The following is a 19,825-nucleotide window of genomic DNA, read 5'->3' as shown; positions in this document are numbered from 1 at the left end:
CTCGATTTCTCTAATATCAGTATGTCTTAATTTATTATCTTTAGACAATTGTAAGCTTCCACTAGATTTCCCCTCTCGTTAAAGAATGTGTCAAAACTCCAAAATGAACATTGCATATAAAATGGGAAAAAGGGAATGAATAAAACATTCACAAGCAATAAAAAAACCATAATACTAACTCACTCCAAAGATAAAAATAACAGGCAAAAACTCATATTTCCGACCTTGCTGTAATTACCACCATAAACACAGTAAAAAAAATAAAAAAAAATCCAACTCTAAAATTCCAAAAATACCCTTAGAATTGCTAGAATGACGGTCACCCAACCACGTACAAACACCACCTCAAAGAAATGACATTCTCTCTCCTCGTCATTGGTCATCCCCATCTTTATATCACCCAAATCTAACGGCACTCATTCCTTATTCTAGACCCTTCCATTTTTCCATCCTTTTTATTTATTTATTTATTTTTGCATCATAAAAAAAAAAAAAAAAAAAAAAAAAAAAAAAGCTCTGATTAAGATTATTAACTTAAAGATAAAACATTAAAACCCCTTTTTATTTTATTATTAAAGGGTTTTAACCATGGTTGAGTTAAGTCAACTAAACCTCTGAGTTTTAAGCGGTCCAGTGTTAAAAACAACTCCTGCTCTTCATTTTTGGGCCAAGAGAGATAACGTGAAAGAGAGAAACTTGAGGGAAAAAAAAAAAATCGAAGCTCAAATTCATGATTGTTTGATTGGTTTAATTCATTCAACTTTCTTGAATTTATAATTCTTTGATTCTTCTTCTTCTTCTTTTGGATTGATTGATTAATTAATTTCTTTCTTGGAATTAATTTCCCAGATCTCTCTTTTATTATAAGGTCAGTTCTTTTGATTTCTTGCTGCTCCTTATTTTCTGGGATTTGTTAATCTTTCATTTCAAGATTTTGACCTTGAAGATTTAATTTTTCAGCTGTGGGTTTTTCTGGGTTTTTGCTGTTTTAGTTGATTGATGTAAAAATCACTGTTTTGAAATGTGGTAAAATGTTCAGGATGTAGTAGTAGTAGTTAAAGAATTATATAAATAAGCTTTTGGATTGTTTAGGTCGGGTTCGTATCGTGTTATCGTGTCGTGTTAGGGATTGCCAACTCTGGGATTATTTAGATCTGTTAAATAAAGATTCAAGTTTCATGTATACATTTGTTTATGTATGTATATATATTTCTGGAATGGTATGATTGATTATTGGTATATCTTTGTTTTCAGATAATCAAAGTATTAAGATCTTACTTAGTACGATGGGGATGTGAATGTAGTGATTTAGCTGAAATTGAGCTACTCATTTTAGTGGGTTGTGAAAAAAGAGGTGGATTTAGGGTTTTTGGTGGGTGATAAATTAATGATTGTGACCTTATTCTGCACCTTGAGTAGTAGATTCCTGTTGAGGGATATAGAATTAGGTGGTAGCTTTAGAGAGGAGAATAGGCTCTCTTTCGCGGACACCGTTTTTGAAAGATTTGAGAGGCAATATGTCTAAGGTAGACAGCCCTGTTCAGACCCAGGCCCCTGTTGGGTTGTTTAAGAACCCATTGTCGAGGTCGGGGTCGGGTTCGGGTTCAGGGGAGTTCTATGGGAAAGTGTCTACCACGGGTAGGAGGAGGGTTTTTGTGCAGACGGATACCGGATGTGTGTTAGGGATGGAGTTGGATCGGAGTGATAATGTTCATACTGTGAAGAGGAGGTTGCAGATTGCACTTAATGTTCCAACTGATGAGAGTTCTTTGACTTATGGGGATATGGTGTTAAAGAATGATCTTGATGCTATTAGGCATGATTCACCTCTTCTTCTGACGAGGGGGAATATGCATCGGAGCTCATCCACCCCGTGTTTGTCTCCACGAGGTGGGGATCTCCAGCAGAAGGATAAGAGTGGTCCGGTTGAGCTGTTGGGGAGGTCGGATCTGCATGAGGTTACCAAGAAGATGGTTAAGGAGATTGGCAAGGCGATTAAGAATGGTGTTGATCCAGTGCCTGTGACTGGTGGGCTTGGAGGTGCTTACTACTTCAGGAACAGTAGGGGTGAGAGTGTTGCTATTGTGAAGCCCACTGATGAAGAGCCTTTTGCACCAAACAATCCAAAAGGGTTTGTTGGCAGGGCTCTCGGGCAACCAGGTCTGAAGCGATCTGTCCGGGTTGGGGAGACAGGCATCAGGGAAGTTGCGGCTTATCTTCTTGATGCCCAGAATTTTGCAAGTGTACCTGCAACTGCTTTGGTGAAGATCACTCATTCTATCTTTAATGTCAATGATGGGGTGAATGGTAACAAACCTCACAAGAAGAAACTGGTCAGTAAGATAGCGTCTTGCCAGCAATATATCCCACATGATTTTGATGCCAGTGACCATGGAACCTCAAGCTTTCCCGTCTCATCTGTGCATAGGATTGGGATATTGGACATTAGGATTTTTAACACCGACAGGCATGCTGGCAACCTCCTTGTCAGGAAGCTTGATGGTGTGGGGAGATTTGGTCAAGTCGAGCTCATTCCCATTGACCATGGTCTTTGTCTGCCTGAAACTTTGGAGGATCCATACTTTGAATGGATTCACTGGCCGCAGTCTTCTATCCCATTTTCTGAGGATGAGCTTGCATATATTGAGGGCCTTAATCCAGAAAAAGATTGTGAGATGCTTCGCGCTGAGCTTCCAATGATCCGTGAGGCATGCCTTCGTATCTTGGTGCTCTGCACCATTTTCCTCAAGGAAGCTGCAGCCTTTGGCCTGTGTCTTGCAGAGATAGGTGAGATGATGAGTAGGGAATTCCGTAGTGGAGAGGAGGAACCTAGTGAGCTTGAGCTTGTGTGCATTGAAGCGAGGAGGCTGGTGGAAGAGAGGGAGTTGTTTGTGCCGGAGTCTGAAGCTGGTGAAGATGACTTTCTGTTTGACATTGATTGTGAGGACCCTGAGTGGGACTGTACTCCAAAGATGGGCAATGGAGAGGATTTTTTCATCAGATCACCAGTATTTGGTGTGAATGGCAGAAACCCTCTCTCGAAGCTGGAGGAAAGTCTTGAGGAGGAAGAAGAAAGTGAAGATGGTGATAGCGGGGAGGTGGAGCCAGAGGCGGAGGGAAATGGTTTTGCGGTATTCCCTGGTCCTCAAAAGTTCCCATCTATGTCAATGATATCAATGTCCCTGAAGAATACTTGTTTAGCGGAAAAGAGTCAGAAATTTCCTGGGGTGAAAGCAGAGAATGGCTATTCGTCATCTGGTCATAGGAGTGCAAATGAGCAGCTCCCTGCAAGTGCTAGTTTTGTGAAGGTTGCTGACATGAGTGAAGAAGAGTGGACACTCTTTCTCGAGAAGTTCCAAGAGCTGCTGCGCCCGGCATTTGCTGAGCGGAAGGCTGTGACCCTCGGGCAGAGGCAGAGACTGAGGCTCGGGACTTCTTGCCAGTTTTGAGATAGAGATACTTACAGCTATATGAGAGGGCTTAGGCAGTTGAGATAATAAGGGTTTGTAGGCGTTGCAAGAGGAGTGGAGTAATGATAGGATTTATTAGGTCAGGGACACTTCCCAGGAAGTAGTGGTGGGTTGTGGCCTTGGGAGGGCAGCAGCAGTTTGGAAGTGCTGTAAATATTCTTTGAAGGCGGTATTGCTTCGGCGAAGTGGCTGTCTTAGTAGGATTTGTTTGTATTTTTTTGTTCTCTTCTTAGAAAGCCTTGAAGCTTTTGGTTTTAGATTTTTCTTTCACTCTTTGTGGGCTTGTTTGATAAATAATTTTGTAGAAAATGAGAAGTCCGTCAAAAAAAGAACCAAAAAAAACAGAAAAAAGAAAAAAAGAAAAGAAAATAGAAACTAATGTATATACCACTGAGACTGTTGTTTCTTGTGAATTTCCTCCATTCCACTCTATTATCATCTTTGTATCTCTGGAATTTTTCTACTTCTTTCTTTAATAACTTGTTGAAGTTTCTTTTAGATTCGATCTCGAGTGTTGTTACCTTGCATACTGGTCCAGAGCTAATGTGCTGATGATTTGTTACGGTATTCATTATTCAATGGCGACATTATAGGTACTGATACGGCGACATCATAGGTACTGATCAGAGGTGATCGCTGTGCAAATTATTATCTGACCGCCTTCTGTTTCTCTAGCTGATAGAAACTGTGTTAGACTGATAACTGAAGTTTTCTGTATGATTGAAGACTTGAATTCCATTGTTGATAATTTTCTGATCACGGCATGTTGGTTGCCGGTCACATGAAAATTTGACAGTTACACGGCTTCTGGTCCTTGATGACTAGAAAATTTGACCGTTCAGCTGCTGATGCAACTTAGAAAGGGTGTTCATCCTACACCCGAGTGTATACTTGCGCATGATACATCTTCACCCCTCCGTGTGCCACCTACAGGCGGGGAAAACGATCATCTGAGGTAGTTTAGCAATACAAAAGCATTCCCTTTCATCTAGTGTCATCAAGACCTGGCTGTAATCCACAGTTTTTGAAGGGTCACCATCATATATGCAATTACAATTCTATATGTAACAACTTACTTTTCTGCGGATGTGGATAAATGGCTTTTTCCTTATCCCATCCCTTCGCATTTTATGTCAATAATATTATATTAATTTCGACGAAAACGACGTTTGCCATGTTCATTACATGTCTTTATGTCACGGTGGTTTAGATTTCACCAAAAAGATGAACATTATAAATTAAATGATTAATAAACAAGGTTGGTATTTGCTGACATTATAAGCAAGAAAATTATATGAAGCTAACAACAAATCCAAATTTGGCCTTTCAGAATTCTTTAGCGCAGCCAATTTAGTGCTATATAGCTATATATTTATATATTATAACGCCTTTTCTAGTATTATTAGTTTATATGCCCCTTGATTTTGCACAAAATCTGTGGACCAAATAATGAAGGATTGTTCTGTTGAAAGTGTACCATTTCAGGTGGGGTTGTTTATTTTCTTTCTAACTAGGGTATGATGAAATTTCTGTTGATGATGCAAACTTTGTAATCCATTTGATTTTATAATCTAATTTTGGTAGCTCTTATCTTACTATTGATCACATCATTATTGATTCTTAGGGGCATGTTCCAATTTATTGAAAATAACTGAATTAGACTGGACTGAATATAGCTGAAATAAATTGTTTATGAGAGAAGGAAATTAGGAATGGAAATTAACTGAACTGATTGGAACTAAAGTGAACCGAATTGAACTGAATTGAAATTAAGCTGAATAGAACAAGCACATGTTTTTTAGCACTTTATAGTGGTTGATTCAAGTATTCAACCAGGGACTATAGTCGCGACTTATTGATTTGCTTGTGCTATAGTATGTATGATGTATCACGAATAAACGTTATTGTCTTCGAGTTTTTTTCATTGTTATATGTTCGAATAGTTGAGATACATTGTTATATGTTCGAATAGTTGAGATGCAAACTCTTGTGATTAAGGAGTTCATTATCTTCAACACTACTAGCTTTAGACGTTAGATTTTGGATTAGGAAAGGAAGTGTCCAAGAAAAACATGCGTGCATTTTACCTTCCTTTGGTGTTATTTTTTGGAGTTATCCATATTAGAAAAAAAAAATCTGGGTGATTATATTTCAAGGCACATCATGATCAAATGATATAATTAAGAGTTGATTTTAAATGGTGGTGACATATTATTATAGGTTAACTTTTGAATTTTTATTTTAGACGAGTCTAAATAATGGGCTTTTCAGTAAATCAAACAAAGTCTTAGGTGAGTTTTTAGCTAATACAAGTACGAAATTAATATTCATTGACAAAGAGATAACCTTAAATTTATCATGTCATTATTATCAAAAGTGAATTAAATGAGATTAAGCTCCTTTTGTTTTTTCTCTTTCATAAGATGAAAACTTTATAAAAACAAAGACTATGATCAACAACCAATAAGAGCATCCACAATGACTAGCTATATGGACATGTACTTTTGGGTTGCCACATCATAAATCTCTAAGCTACATGATTGAAACCACAACCTCTATAATAATAAGCTACATTCTTTTATAATAAATAAACCATATATATATATATATATATAAAATAAATTAAAAAAAAAACAAACAAACAAATACATAAAATACGGAGTATGTAAATTAGCTTAGCTACAAGAGGTTGTAGCTCTACAATGGTTAGCATGTAGCTAGAAATTATTTAAAAATTGCTAGCAGGTCCTTATGCACCACCATTGTGGATGCTCTAAGGGTGCATTTTCTTTATTAGTGTGTTGATTTTTTTACCTCATTTTAAAACTTATATAGCTTAGCTAAAATAATCCACACAAATCTAACACACCATGAGTTTGTGAGCAATGTAACTTATTTTGTCTAATTTATCTTAATTGAGCATATTTTATCTTATTTCATTCTAAATTTGTCTTAATTTTTTGTTTCAAAATAAGTCAAAAGAAGTGTTTAAAATATAAAGAACTTAAAAAAGTCAAAGAACCAAAACCATAGACAATCAACTATCTACATGATAACAAATTCTTGTATGATACAGTCTCACAATAACTTAGTACGAGATTAAAATAACTTCCTACTTTAAAAAAATGACTTTGTAAGTCAGTCTCACACAAGAATATTTAAAACAGCCCTACGTGATAGCACTGAGTAAAGGAACTATTGGAGGGGCAAAAAGTAATCAGTCATGTAATGTTTGTGTAAGTATATCTTGAACAAGATAAACATGTATATTTGGTGAAGGCCTTGATTTAGGAGGCAGATTCCCATCTACCCATCATCATCAAAGAAGGGTGAAGAAGAAGGTGGTATGAAAGTGCATAATTTGAGAGAGAAAAACGTGCAAGTAGTATTAAAAATAATTTCTTTCTTTTTAAAAAAAAAAAATTATAGCAAGTAGAATTTATTTATTTTGGTAAGATGGACCCTCACCAAGAACGTGGCAACCTAATATTTGTACATGTTTGTTTTATTGTGTCAATTGTATGTATATATGCAAGTTGTAGCTAGGAGTAGGGCCGAGGGCCCGGAAGAATTGCACTTTATTGAAAAATTGGGATTCAAGATAAAATAATGGGTTAATTTACAAAGCTAACTACTGGACCATGGTCTTGTCTAATTGTCTAATTGGACACTTTTGATGTTCTCTTTCAAATCAATTTTAAAGTGTGTCAAAAAGCTATCATCTTAGGTTCTTATGATTAGTGTAGTACAATAGTATTTTAAAGAAATACAACTCATTTCTAGGGTTTAGCCGATGTTTAAATGATGATTGTCCATGATGGAATAAAGACAATATTCGGATTATCAATATTTCTCGTATCTCATAAGATTGTTTCGTAACACTATTAACTTGTTTTTTAAGTGGTAAGTTTTTCATCTTAATAATTTATTTGCATATACGAAAAATAAAAGATAGAATTTCATATGGTTTCAAATGAAGGAAAAATTTTAGGGCAATTTTTATTTTAGAAGGAAAGACAGAGCTAGTATTAAATTTTCGGGCAATCTTTATAAGGCCCAGTGAGTACCTTGAAGGCTTGAAGAGCAAACTATCGGTCTAACAACATACTTGATTGAGCTGGACAATAGTAGAGGATGAGATAGACATCCCTGTAGGAGTGGACCAAATATGATTATTTTCATTACTTGAACAAAAATAGTGATCCCATTTGAGTCTGTATCAATGGTGACTCACACTGGTAAAGTGTCAAATATGTTGAAAAAATTTGTTAAATTTTTGTATACTACGTAAATAGAAAGATAACACAAACATAATTATCACTGAATGGTATGTGATTTTTAAAAATTTGGAAGAAACATTTGATGCACACCTTTAAAGTCCTAATGGTTATGACAAGCAAAAACCCTATTAAACATGTATTAAAAAGCTGTTTTACATGAATTATATCATTATTTTAAAGTGATTTTTACACATCAAGAATGGGCAATAACATCTATCTATTTAATTTTTATTTATATTTATTTATGAATGAGTACATATAACTTTAATTTCATGTGTAAACATCTTTACCTTGTTACCTCTATCAATTCCACATCAAAGAAAGTGTACGTTAGAGTTAATCCAACAACATTTTATGCTATAAGAACATTTTCTTTTCCATAATTTACTAATAGAACATAATTAAAAACTCGAGTTGGTTTATAAATAATGCATAAATCAAACTGTCATAATCTTTATAGAACGGGAGAAACACGTTCCGGGCGGCTCAATTCCCTAAACATTTACAAAATTATTCATAGCTTATTTTTTTTTATATAACTAATTTTTGTTGCATTTTTGTACCCTAAACAACGTTATACTATGTATATGGCACTCTTAGGAAGGCCTAATGATTGACTAGTCATACACACATAAGAAAAGTGCCATATAAAATGAATAAGAAAGAAAGAGTAGAAAAGTCAGTCTTCAAAATTCTTTTCTTGTCCTTAGTTAGTTAAAAGTAACATTTAACCTACTTAATTGTCCACCTTTAGAAAGCTTAAAAAAAGGGACCGCAAAGCAAAAGCATGCTAATAAAGTATTATGATGCATGGATGAATTTATTAAAAGATGTACCTACCTATAATTCTACAAGGTTACAACTGGATTATAGATAGTTAAGTTAGAAAAAATTAATAAAAAAAAAGGAAAAAAATTAGATCAAATAAAGTTTAAGGAAGAGGAGATAGTTTGAGTTGGGACTTAGGATATATATCAATATTCCTTCTTAAAAGTAAAGTGGAAAACATATTAGTTGGTAATTGTCATAGATTCTTTGTTTTTTTTTAGGTGTGCTTAATTATTGAAAGGGAACAAAGTATAAGTGGATGGTAATAGTAGGAAATGAGATAAGCATCTCATATACACAATTAGGGGTGATAATGAGACTGAGCTATTCGTGAACTATTCGAGCTTGATTCGGTCAAAGCTCGATTCGTGGTGGCTCAACTCGGGTTTGAGTTCGGCTCGAGACCTTAACGAGCCAAGCTGAGTTATGCCAAGCTCGGTTCGAAAAGTTCGTGAACAAGCTCATTTATTTTTTCCATATAAAAAAATCATGTATATAAATATAAATTTTTTTATCAATAGATATTACACAACAATAAGTTAGTATTTTCATTATTAAAACAATAACCTTGTTATAAAGTAAAAAATTTAATAATGAACAATAAAGAAGACAAGTAAATTAGGGCTAAGAATAAATCAAGGTTGTTCGTGAACAGTTCGAGTTCGGCTCGGTCAACGTTTAGTCAAAGCTCGGCTCGGTCAAAGATCGGCTCATAAAGGTTCAAATTCGATTCGAGTTCGAACAAATTTAAACGATCACGAGCCGAGCTGACCATAGTTCGTGCTCGGCTCGCCCGATTAACACCCCTATACACAATGATTGATCTAAAGTTGTACTAGGACAAAGTGTTTCTTCTGTTCTTCGGTTGGGCCGTTTGGTCAATCGGTTGGGCCGTGAGCTCAATGGGAATGGGCTTCTGAAAAAAATTGGGTTTTGTTTTGTGTGACATGTTTGGCTGAAAGATTTAGAAACATATTTGTAGTTAATGAATTATGGAATTTGTTATATACACTCGGGTCAGATGCATCTACATTCTACAACAATAAGTATTTTCTTCTCATTTTAATAATTGTTTTTTATTATTTAATTATCAAATGATGAGCAAAAACTAACTTGGATTAGTTGGGTGTACAATACACCCGGGAGTATATAACAATCTTTCAATGAATTAGGGGTTTTAGTTTACCTTATTTTTGCTTATCTGATCTGATTTAATCTGGTCTGATATGATCATATTTTCAAATTTGACCAAACTTTAATCTTAAGTGTACGATAATATATTAAGGAAAAAAAATATATCAAGTAGGATCTTGTTAGATTCATACTAATGTGTAATTTATTAATATGTAATTTTCAAGATTTATTAATTAAAAAATTAAAGATATTTAGCGATGAAAAGTTTCACATAAAATTATGACCTGATTTAAACTTATTTTTTCTAATGTGATATGATCCGAACTATTTTTTTCTGAAATAAGTAAAAATAAGTTGAACCAAACAAGACTTTTGCATGTATTAATCCAATTTGGTAATGACTAATGAGCATAAATTTGACTCAAAGGTAGTCTATGTTGCAATTTATCAACGTCGGAGAGGGAGGGAGCTTAAATGGTTAGAAGTTCTCTCTCGATTCCAAGAGATTTTGGGATCAATTTTCATCACCTGTCCTTGTGGTTCTCTACAGACCCAAAATATAAACCCTTGACTACTCGTCTACTCTTAGGGGGCGTTTAGTTTGAAAAGTGAAAACGGAGTGGAAAGGAAACAAATAAGAGGGGGGAAAGGAATCATTTAGCTATTACCTTTTCATTTGTTTGATTTAACCATAGAAAGGGTATTTGTTAAGAGGAGGGTAAGGGTATTTGTTACCCCAAGTTTTTGAGAGGTAACAAATAAGGGGTAATCATTACCCTTAGGTAATGGTAATTGTTACCATGCCTTCAAACCAAACACATGGTAACGGTATTGGTTTAATCGAATCCGTTTCCAACTCAAAAAATACACCAACCAAACGCCCCTTAGTCATTTATCTCACTCCAGATCATCATAAGATTCATAACTTATGGGGTCAATTCAGATATGGAGTTTTTGTTGACTTTGAAAAGTTTGCTAGTTGGGAAAACATAATTCTATGATTTGTTATTTCCTTGCCCATTAAGCTTAGGTATTAATGGTTAAAATCATACATTCACAAACATAAAATTAGAATCGTCACAAACATCTAATCAATGCGAAACTGTTATCAAAATACAGTATTGTTACAATATGCCAAGAAGAAAGAAAACACAAGTGGGCTTGGGCTTGGGCTTGGATGGTTCTACAATTTAGTGGATTAATTCATTAACATGTACAATTGAACATTTGTACTACATCAGAAAACCAAACATGGCTGGGGTTGTCCAAACTCTAAAATTGATCAAGCTTTTATAAATCATCACTACCTTATTATATATACCCATGGCTTCTTCCCTTCTTCAATCAAATCATCCGATCTTAGGTTCTTGATTTTAAAAAAAAAAAATAAGTATTTTGTAAAAATCATCATGATATTGAAAACTAATAACAAAAAATTCAAATCAATTTTTGTAGTTTTAAATTTATTTATTTTTAATTTTCTAAAAAACAAAAACAAATAAGTAGATACGATAAATATTCTCATTCCCATCCTATACTCACAATGTATCAAACACCTAATAAGATAAATATCAATTTTACGCAACGAAAGAATATTCTATTGTCCTTCAATTTTTTTTGATGAGCTATTATCCTTTATAACCTTTAATTTATCAAAACTTATAATAGTACATACATTCATATAATTCTATTCCAAATAGAAAATCAGCCTATAACAAAAAAGCATATTCCCTCAGATTCCCGCGCATTTTATTTATTGTTAATCACATAATTACTTTCCCATAAACCCGTCAAATTTTAGCCCTTGGATTCAATTGTCACACATAATCCAACGATCAAAATTAACCCTCAAAATATATATATGAAAATATCCCTTTTAAAACTATAAATACCTCTCCAATTAACTTCTAGGGCATTACACATACACAAAAAACAAATATCAATTCATCAAAGTTTCTGATTTTTTTTTCTAAGTAATTTTCTTGAGCAATGGAAGGATTAATGGTCGTTTTCGACTTCGATAAAACGATTATCGACTGTGATAGTGATGAATGGGTCGTTAATGAGTTCGGTTTTACATCACTTTTCAATAAACTACTACTCGTAAATACGCCTTGGAATACTATAATGGTTAGTATTTTTTGTTCGGTCTAATTTAAATGTGTTTTCTTTTATTTTCTTGGTTTTATTATATAGTTTATTACGCGATTTAACGTATGATTTATTGATCGTAACAGGATACATTGATGAACGAAATGCATAAACAAGGAGTTACAATTGATGATATTGTACAAGTCTTGAAACGAGTTCCGATTCATCCTCGTGTCGTTCCCGCAATCAAATCTGCCCATGCTGCTGGGTATTTGAAACTTTTCTTGTTTATGTCATCCGGAATTAATAGTCACATTGATATATTATTTCTAATTGAATTAGCGATATGACAACCAAATTTTTAATCGAGTTTTCTAGGTATTATTTAGGATACTTAATTGTGACGATCTTGATCATTGTTGTACATTAATTAGGTCATCTAGGTATTAATAACAATTCTTGGGAATTTTTATTTTTTTTCAGGTGTGATTTGAGGATTGTAAGTGACGCTAATACTTTCTTCATTGAGACCGTACTTGATCATCTAGGAGCAAAGGATTGTTTCTCAGAGATTAACACGAATCCGAGTTATGTTGATCAAGAAGGAAGATTAAGGATATTACCGCTACATGATTTTACTAAATCTCCTCATGGATGTAACAACCCTTGCCCTTCAAACATGTGCAAGGTAAATACTTTATCCGTTACATATTACTCGCAACAAAGAAATATTTTATGAATTAATTTTATTTATGATTGTTCACGACTAATTTTATGTTATTGTTAAAAAAATTGTAGGGTTTAGTGATCAAAAGGTTACTAAGTGAGCAAGAATCCAAGAAATTTATCTACTTAGGAGATGGTCTCGGAGATTATTGTCCTTCTTTGATGCTAAGAGAAAGTGACCATGTTATGCCAAGGAAGAACTTTCCTGTTTATGACTTGATCTCAAGAAACTCAAACCTTATCAAGGCCAAGATCCATGAATGGGAAGACGGCCGTGATCTCGAACGCGTCCTATTGTCTATCATCCAAGGTATCATCTCTAATGGAGATGATAGTAATGTTGCTCAATTGTTAAACCATGAGATTTTGCATGTTACTAGTTCACATCAAGCCTTGCCTCAGGCTCGACGTATTCCTGTTTAGAAATTGGGAAGAATAGCTATTTTAATTTGTAATTTTTGTTTGATTGAATTGATCTTATATTAGGTTTATGTTGCTCAATTCAAGAATAATTGTATTAGTGATTGAAGATGTCTTTTGATAATGTATACATACATAGGACATGTTCTTGTCTTATTATATTACAAGTCTAGTTCAAAATAGTTATACATGTTGAACAGTTGGGTAGGATTTATTAAGGTGTAGGTTAGTTGAAAGATCGATATGACATTACTTTTTTTTTAGATTTATCCAACAGCTTAAAAATTGGGCCCTTAAATTTATAAATTTGGTTTTACTTTGGAAATAGTGGTCCTTTTGTTTTACGGGGAAGAAGGGGAAAAGGTAAGTTTAAGATTTTGTTTTTAATAGAGTCAGTGCTTTTTTAAAATTTTGAGGGCCCTGTTTTGTGGGTGAGGAAAAATATGTTCAAAACCAATTTTGAGGGCCCTGTTTTGTGGGTGAGGAAAAACATGTTCAAAAACCAATTTTGAGGGCCCTGTTTTGTGGGTGAGGAAAAATATGTCCAAAGCCGGAGTTGAGCATGAGGCACGTTGACATGTGGACTGTCTAACCGGTGCCGAGCTTTAATTGGCCTAGAGTATATAGAGATATTTTGTTTATATCTTGTTACACTAACATACGACAATATGCATATATATGCCTAAGATTTAACAATGATTGACAACTAGAACCTACCAATGATTGGCACAGCGGAACAACGCGTGAGAGAAGAATCTTACGTTAGTCTTATTGGAATTGATCCACTACAATATAATTTGTTTTATAGATATCTTTTAAGAATATTATACATTAGTTTTCCACTCTTAAAAAAGAAAAGTTGTTTGCATGCAGCTACTAGACTAAACTTAATTGATTAATGTTGACAATATATTTGTGATATAATTTATGGATTTTGTTAGTAGACTAGTAGTAATAGTTGTTAGGAGTCGTCCAATGCAAATCCAATAATAATATTAGTTGGTCTTAGAAGTTTGCTAAATTATTCGCGACTTGCTGCTAGGACTGCAACTGTTGCCTTCTTATTAGTATTATTTATGCACAAACATGGCAACGGTTGACATAAAATGGCCTAAAACAGAAAGAAGTTTGTAGAAAGTCGAAAATTGTAGGATCATATTTATTAGGAGCATCCTACATGGGACGATGATACCATTAGGAGCATCCTACATGGGACGATGATACCATTTAAGTAGAATATTAAGTAGAATATTAAGCGTTAGATATGGTGAGTCCTATGCTGCATCCACACTTTAAGCTCAATGGGTCGATAATGGGCGAACCAATAAACTATTAATTAAAATAAATATTAGACAAAGCTATTTTTAATATGAATACGAAAATATCTATGTAATAATTTTTATTTTATCTTTTTTCTTTATCTATTATTTGGTCTGACTCCTACCTAATATGAGCTATGTTCATTAAGAATCCTTTAAGCTTGGCCCTGACTCTTTAATCATTGAGTTACCCTATCCAATAACCAGGTCTATTGTACACTAAGAAAATAGATATAGAAATAAACATTAACACATGTATATCTTCATATTTGCACTATAAAAAATTGATATTCACACATCAGAATTAAATAATCAAATCGAATATCACATTAGTATGTTTTTCGTCTTTAGATATTTTTCAAAAAAATATATATTGGATTATTTGAATATGAATCTATTAACGTTTCAATTAGGAACAACAAAGAAAAAAGTTAAGTGTTTGTTCAAAAAAAAAAAAAAAAGTGCCAACCTTGAATTCAGATAGCTAGTCATTATTAGATTTACTGAACTTAATTTAATTTAGGGACTAAGGGACAATTTGTTGAATTGTTTTCTTATTTGATTATTAAGATTTTTCTTGATAGAACCAAACTTTAACTTATATTTCACACGTAGTGAATGCCAACTAGCTTAGTTGGTTAATCTTATGAAGGTGATATTTAAAACATAATGTATTGGATCAAAATAAAAAATTTCTACTATATATCATATCACTATTCTTTATATGGCCATCTCAACACTTAAAAAAAAAAAAAAAAAAAAAAAAAAAAAAAAAAAACTTGTAACAAATGAATACATTCATATTAGTACCAATTAGAGAAACATATTAAATGTTAATATAATAAAAAGAAAATTGAATTAGTATTTGGAGGTTTACAAAAACACACATCTAGTCCTCCCATTTTTCCATGTAACAGAAATACCTTAATCTCTTTGCTCTCGAAAAATTTGTGCATGTATATAAAATTACAATAAAACTTACATAGTTAAATAAAAATCCCTCTCTTTAAAAAATTAATTACATATACAGATATAACTTAAACATGTCTCCAAGGATTTTCAGCAAGGCTAACACACTCATTATACCGAAAACAATCAATCAAATGATCAATGGTCATCCCAGCTGCTTGGATGAACGACTGAGTGATCACCGGTCCGACTAGCCGGAACCCTCGACGTACGAGATCCTTGCTTATGACCTCAGCTTTTGGAGTCCTTAATGGTACATTCCTTGGATATCTATACTTGTTGATAATAGGCCTATAGTTGAAATATCCCCATATATAACTGCAAAATGATCCATACTCCTTCATTACCTGCATAAATATTTAATCACATATATTGCATGAAATTAATTAGAAATTTGCATTTGAATAATTGTTGTCTTAAACATAAATCATATATTCCTGTACCACGTGACCTATAGTCTTAATAATAATAAACACAATTTCTGTTAATTTACAAATTCAAATATACCACTTGTTTGAAGATAATGTAACTTTTATATAATTATTATTTCGAGACAGAAGGAGTATATACATATATTCTTATTATTTAATTAAGCAATAAGGTAATGCATAAATTAAAACGGTAAATCCAGTATTTCACGATTTTTAACTCATTTCTTGTGGTTTCTTTTGAAGAACTTGCCTTGATTATTCCTTTGGCATTCTCCACAATGCACCTTGCTCTACACTCAGGTAATCCCAGCTCCTTGTTCGACGATATCTCTATGATCTCGCTCTCCTCCATGTTAGCAACGAAGTTGATATCAAATCCTCCAAATGATTCTCTATAGTATATATGTCATAATTAACACAACACTAGTATATTGGTCAGTCTAATTTTTCTAAGTAAATAAAATTGATATGTAACAAAAAAAAAAAATGTATGAAAAGGAGTTTTTACCTCAGTTGGCCTCTTTTCTTCAGAATGTCAGTCCAATTGTGATCCATCAACATACCAGACACGGAAAGCAGCTCAAACAATTGACTGATGAACAAAAATATAAGTAATATAATTTCTCAAATATATTTTAAAATCGATCAAATGATATACATTTTTCCTAGCTAATATATGTACATACTATAAAATGAAATGTATGTATGTATTCATATGTATAGTTGGTACGTACTTGTCATCGTATACGGGTACTCCCCATTGTTCGTCATGGAAGGTTACATATGCGTTGTCTGTTCGATCCCCAATAAACAAGAAAAAGAGAACATTGCTTTAATTATTTCTCTATACATAAGATAATCAAGGTATATATGTGTTTGGAGAACAAATGTTCTCTTTATGATGTGATAGACTAGGGTAATTATAATTAGGAACAAAATTAACATTAAGCTAGGTCTCGATCTTCACCTTATTCAAAGTGTTTTACTCTAAAGATCTATCTAAGCTAGGGTTAGTTCGGTGTGGTTTGATCTGATCTAGTCTAAATTATTATCATTATAATTTTGTTTGATCTAGTCTTAAATTTTTTTGGTATGGTTTGATTTGATCCTAATAAAATAAGTAATAATTAATAAGAATATATAAGGTGAAGAATACAACGCCTCGTACACACAAATACTACTACTATACGTACAGAAACCTAGAGGCTTGAACTTGATTCAGTCACTTGAATCATGGTCACAATATATCTGAATTTGGTAATAACATATAATTAAGTAAATCTGAGCTAGGTGTTTTTTCATCATCATATACATAGTATAATTCTTAATTAATGATTAAAGAAGTAGACAAGTAGTTAATCATCAACAAACTCGTCAAAAACAATACAATGCTTAAACTTAATGCAATTAGAGATTTGGAGGTCTAAGATAATATTAATCATGTATATGTATGAAAAGTGAAAGCATGCATTACTGTAAAACAAGTTCCAATAGCCAATTTTTAGCAAGAAAAGCACAAAAATTATATTCTAACTACCACTATATATTTTATTTATCACAAGTTGAAATAAGATATAAGCTTACCACTATTCTTGGTTATCCAATGGCACCTCTTGACCTCACCATTGTCATCACAAGGCTTCTTAGGACTAGGCAATTGTTCAACCTTAGCCACTTGAACCTCTTTCTTTTCAGGAGAGGTGGTCGAAACCTTTCGTAGTGATTCGAGTGATAACAAGATCTTTTGATCCAAAGGACACGAGTAATCCGTAAGGGAAGAATCCGTCGACGTTTGAGACAACGATAATGAGATCGACGACACTGATAATGAAGAGTTGCTCCTATGGATCCCAAGTGGATACACCTTCTTGAAGTTTTTGAAGAAACTATTGTTATTATTTTGGTTTGGATTTTCTTTTGCCTTAAACCACCCTATTTTGCTACTCTTCTCTAGAACATTTTTCCTTACATTATTTCCTCGTGACATTTTTTGTTACTTTATTTTTATTTTGGCTCAATAGTATTATTACAAAATATTTAAAACTTATTAATTAACAAAGAAATATAGACATTATAGAAAATAAATAAATATATAGTTATATAATTTAGATTGGTTGTGAGCTTGTGATGTATGAAAATATTTGCTTTTGTAATGAAGGGGGTCTTTATAAGAAAATTTGGCTACAAATTTGGTTGGTGAAGTGTGAGTTTCATTACATAGCCTTAAATTACTAATTTTTTCATCTTGGTTCACAAGCAAATAATCTAACTAGTGGGATGTATTAGCGCTTAATTAATAAATATTTATTTTATATAGATTAGATGCTAATCATGATACTATATAATATATATTTTACTTTTAATTAATTTGGTCCACCCTACCTAATTAGGAAATAAATTATAATTAAATAAAATGATTAAAGGTTGATGCTTAGATCATATATGCACTTATATTGCTATATCAAAGTTTTGACATCTAGCTAGCTACTATCATAATGAATGTAGAACGCATGAAATTTTCTTACATAAGTATTTAGTTTATTGTTACTAATCTTGCTTTTTAAATAATTTTATTTAAGCATATGGTATGAAAAGGGTCAATAAATCAAAATAAGGTGGTTGGAACATAGTTGTTATCGTTTTATTAGAATGATAATGACATATTATTATATTTTCAGATATTCTTTTATGATCGTTCTTGTGAAACATCCAAATATAGATTCCAATAATGGTTGATTTAGTAACTAGGAGTATTAGTTAGTAGCTCCTTTTCAACTTAATTAATGCGGAGTAGTTTGTTTTAGTATTATAGCTTGTGGTGGCTTTAAAATTTTGGATTCACATACACAATAGCAAGAACCCTAGATTGTCTATTTGTTTCTACAAGTTCAACTTTGAGCATTTAGATGAGAAAATAGGGGACAAATGAGTTTCGGCCGGTTGGCCGGAAACTAGTTTGACACTTGGAAGAAAATTTTTCAAATGCTTTCGCAATGAGATCCATAGATATGTATTGTTTTGGTGTTTCTTCATTAAATCTTCTTTATTAAAAAAAAGTGAACCGTCTTGAACAATATTTTAGGGGATCGCAAATTCTTATATGTGGTTGACCATACTGAATTGCCAACGGACCATATATCATGGGTTACTTTGACAGTGTTATTGGGGCTATTTACTTTCTTCTTTTACAAGTGGCCACATACAGTGTCATGACCAACCGCACACAAAATGCGATATATATAGTGAGATTTATATAATATCATAGACAATACCTGGAGAAATTGATCATGTCCATTGCAAGCCTATAAAGTCTACAATTAACAAATCGATCCAATAAAAAAAATCATTAACATGATAACATAATAACATAATTGAAACCTATTTTGCAAAGATCAAGGAAAAAGAGTCAAGTGGTAGTATGCTTTTAAAATTTGGCCTACATTTGAAGAAAAAAATACTTCCTAGAATGTAAGGATTAAGTTAACTAATAATTATTTAACGAGAATATATATATGCTTTGCCGACATAACCAAAGTCTTGACAAGACTTAATTAGTCACTTTACCAACGTACAACTATATGGGAACGAACATTAATTCTTTTGATTAAGATTAATAATCGCATAATAATGATTAACAAAGTAATAACGTTATTAACTGTTCCCAATTTTCAGGTCCGATGTTTGCTTCATGGTAAGTTAAACTGTTAGAATTAGAGATTTTGTTAATGGGGTCCGCTTAAAACTTGGGTATTACTCTTATCTTGGAGATTTGAGGCAAACCTTTTGCCTGAATAAGACAAAGATATTCCATCTTTTAAACATTCTAATTTCCTCATATTTTTTAGGTTTTACTGCTTTTTCATCTTCGACCAACTTAATTAGCTTAAGTTTTGTGATTGTCACAAACTTGTTCTTTTCATGAAGCTTGAAGTTTGGGATTTAGATCATGGATTAGTGCGGCATACCTTTGAAATTAGTTGTCACATTTTTATACTGTACTTTTGAGGTTAAGAAAATGATATGTTTACTGTTTTAAAATATATGTTACACTTGTCTAAGACTAAATTAAAGTAACTTTAATGTTTGTAATTAGGGACTTGCTTATAATTTTCAAAAATCTCTAATTATTACTCCCTTGTTGAGATTTGTACTTAGGG

General features: G+C 32.8%; 3 protein-coding genes across 3 annotated transcripts; 2 read left to right on the top strand and 1 right to left on the bottom strand.

The window, feature by feature from the left end:
- The first annotated feature begins 636 nt into the window (after window positions 1-636).
- Window positions 637-3,925, top strand: LOC110721304 (phosphatidylinositol 4-kinase gamma 7-like). The gene is made up of 2 exons (XM_021900445.1): window positions 637-868; window positions 1,255-3,925. The coding sequence occupies exon 2, from the start codon at window positions 1,518-1,520 to the stop codon at window positions 3,447-3,449; it is 1,932 nt and encodes a 643-aa protein (XP_021756137.1). The 5' UTR covers window positions 637-868; window positions 1,255-1,517; the 3' UTR covers window positions 3,450-3,925.
- A 7,661-nt stretch (window positions 3,926-11,586) lies between these two features.
- On the top strand, window positions 11,587-13,151 carry LOC110695909 (inorganic pyrophosphatase 2-like). The gene is made up of 4 exons (XM_021873177.1): window positions 11,587-11,842; window positions 11,950-12,071; window positions 12,287-12,491; window positions 12,602-13,151. Exons 1-4 carry the CDS (start codon window positions 11,702-11,704, stop codon window positions 12,950-12,952), a joined length of 819 nt encoding a protein of 272 aa, XP_021728869.1. The 5' UTR covers window positions 11,587-11,701; the 3' UTR covers window positions 12,953-13,151.
- Window positions 13,152-15,086: 1,935 nt separating this feature from the next.
- LOC110721297 (DNA-3-methyladenine glycosylase-like) lies at window positions 15,087-17,801 on the bottom strand. Its single transcript, XM_021900438.1, has 5 exons — window positions 17,253-17,801; window positions 16,403-16,460; window positions 16,177-16,260; window positions 15,919-16,060; window positions 15,087-15,584 (listed from the first exon to the last, which is right to left on the bottom strand). Exons 1-5 carry the CDS (start codon window positions 17,653-17,655, stop codon window positions 15,306-15,308), a joined length of 966 nt encoding a protein of 321 aa, XP_021756130.1. The 5' UTR covers window positions 17,656-17,801; the 3' UTR covers window positions 15,087-15,305.
- Between the last annotated feature and the right edge of the window lie 2,024 nt (window positions 17,802-19,825).

Source organism: Chenopodium quinoa, unplaced genomic scaffold (assembly GCF_001683475.1).
Source record: "Chenopodium quinoa cultivar QQ74 unplaced genomic scaffold, ASM168347v1, whole genome shotgun sequence".
NCBI classification, from domain to species: domain Eukaryota; kingdom Viridiplantae; phylum Streptophyta; class Magnoliopsida; order Caryophyllales; family Amaranthaceae; genus Chenopodium; species Chenopodium quinoa.
This window is presented reverse-complemented; position numbering and strand designations above follow the sequence as displayed.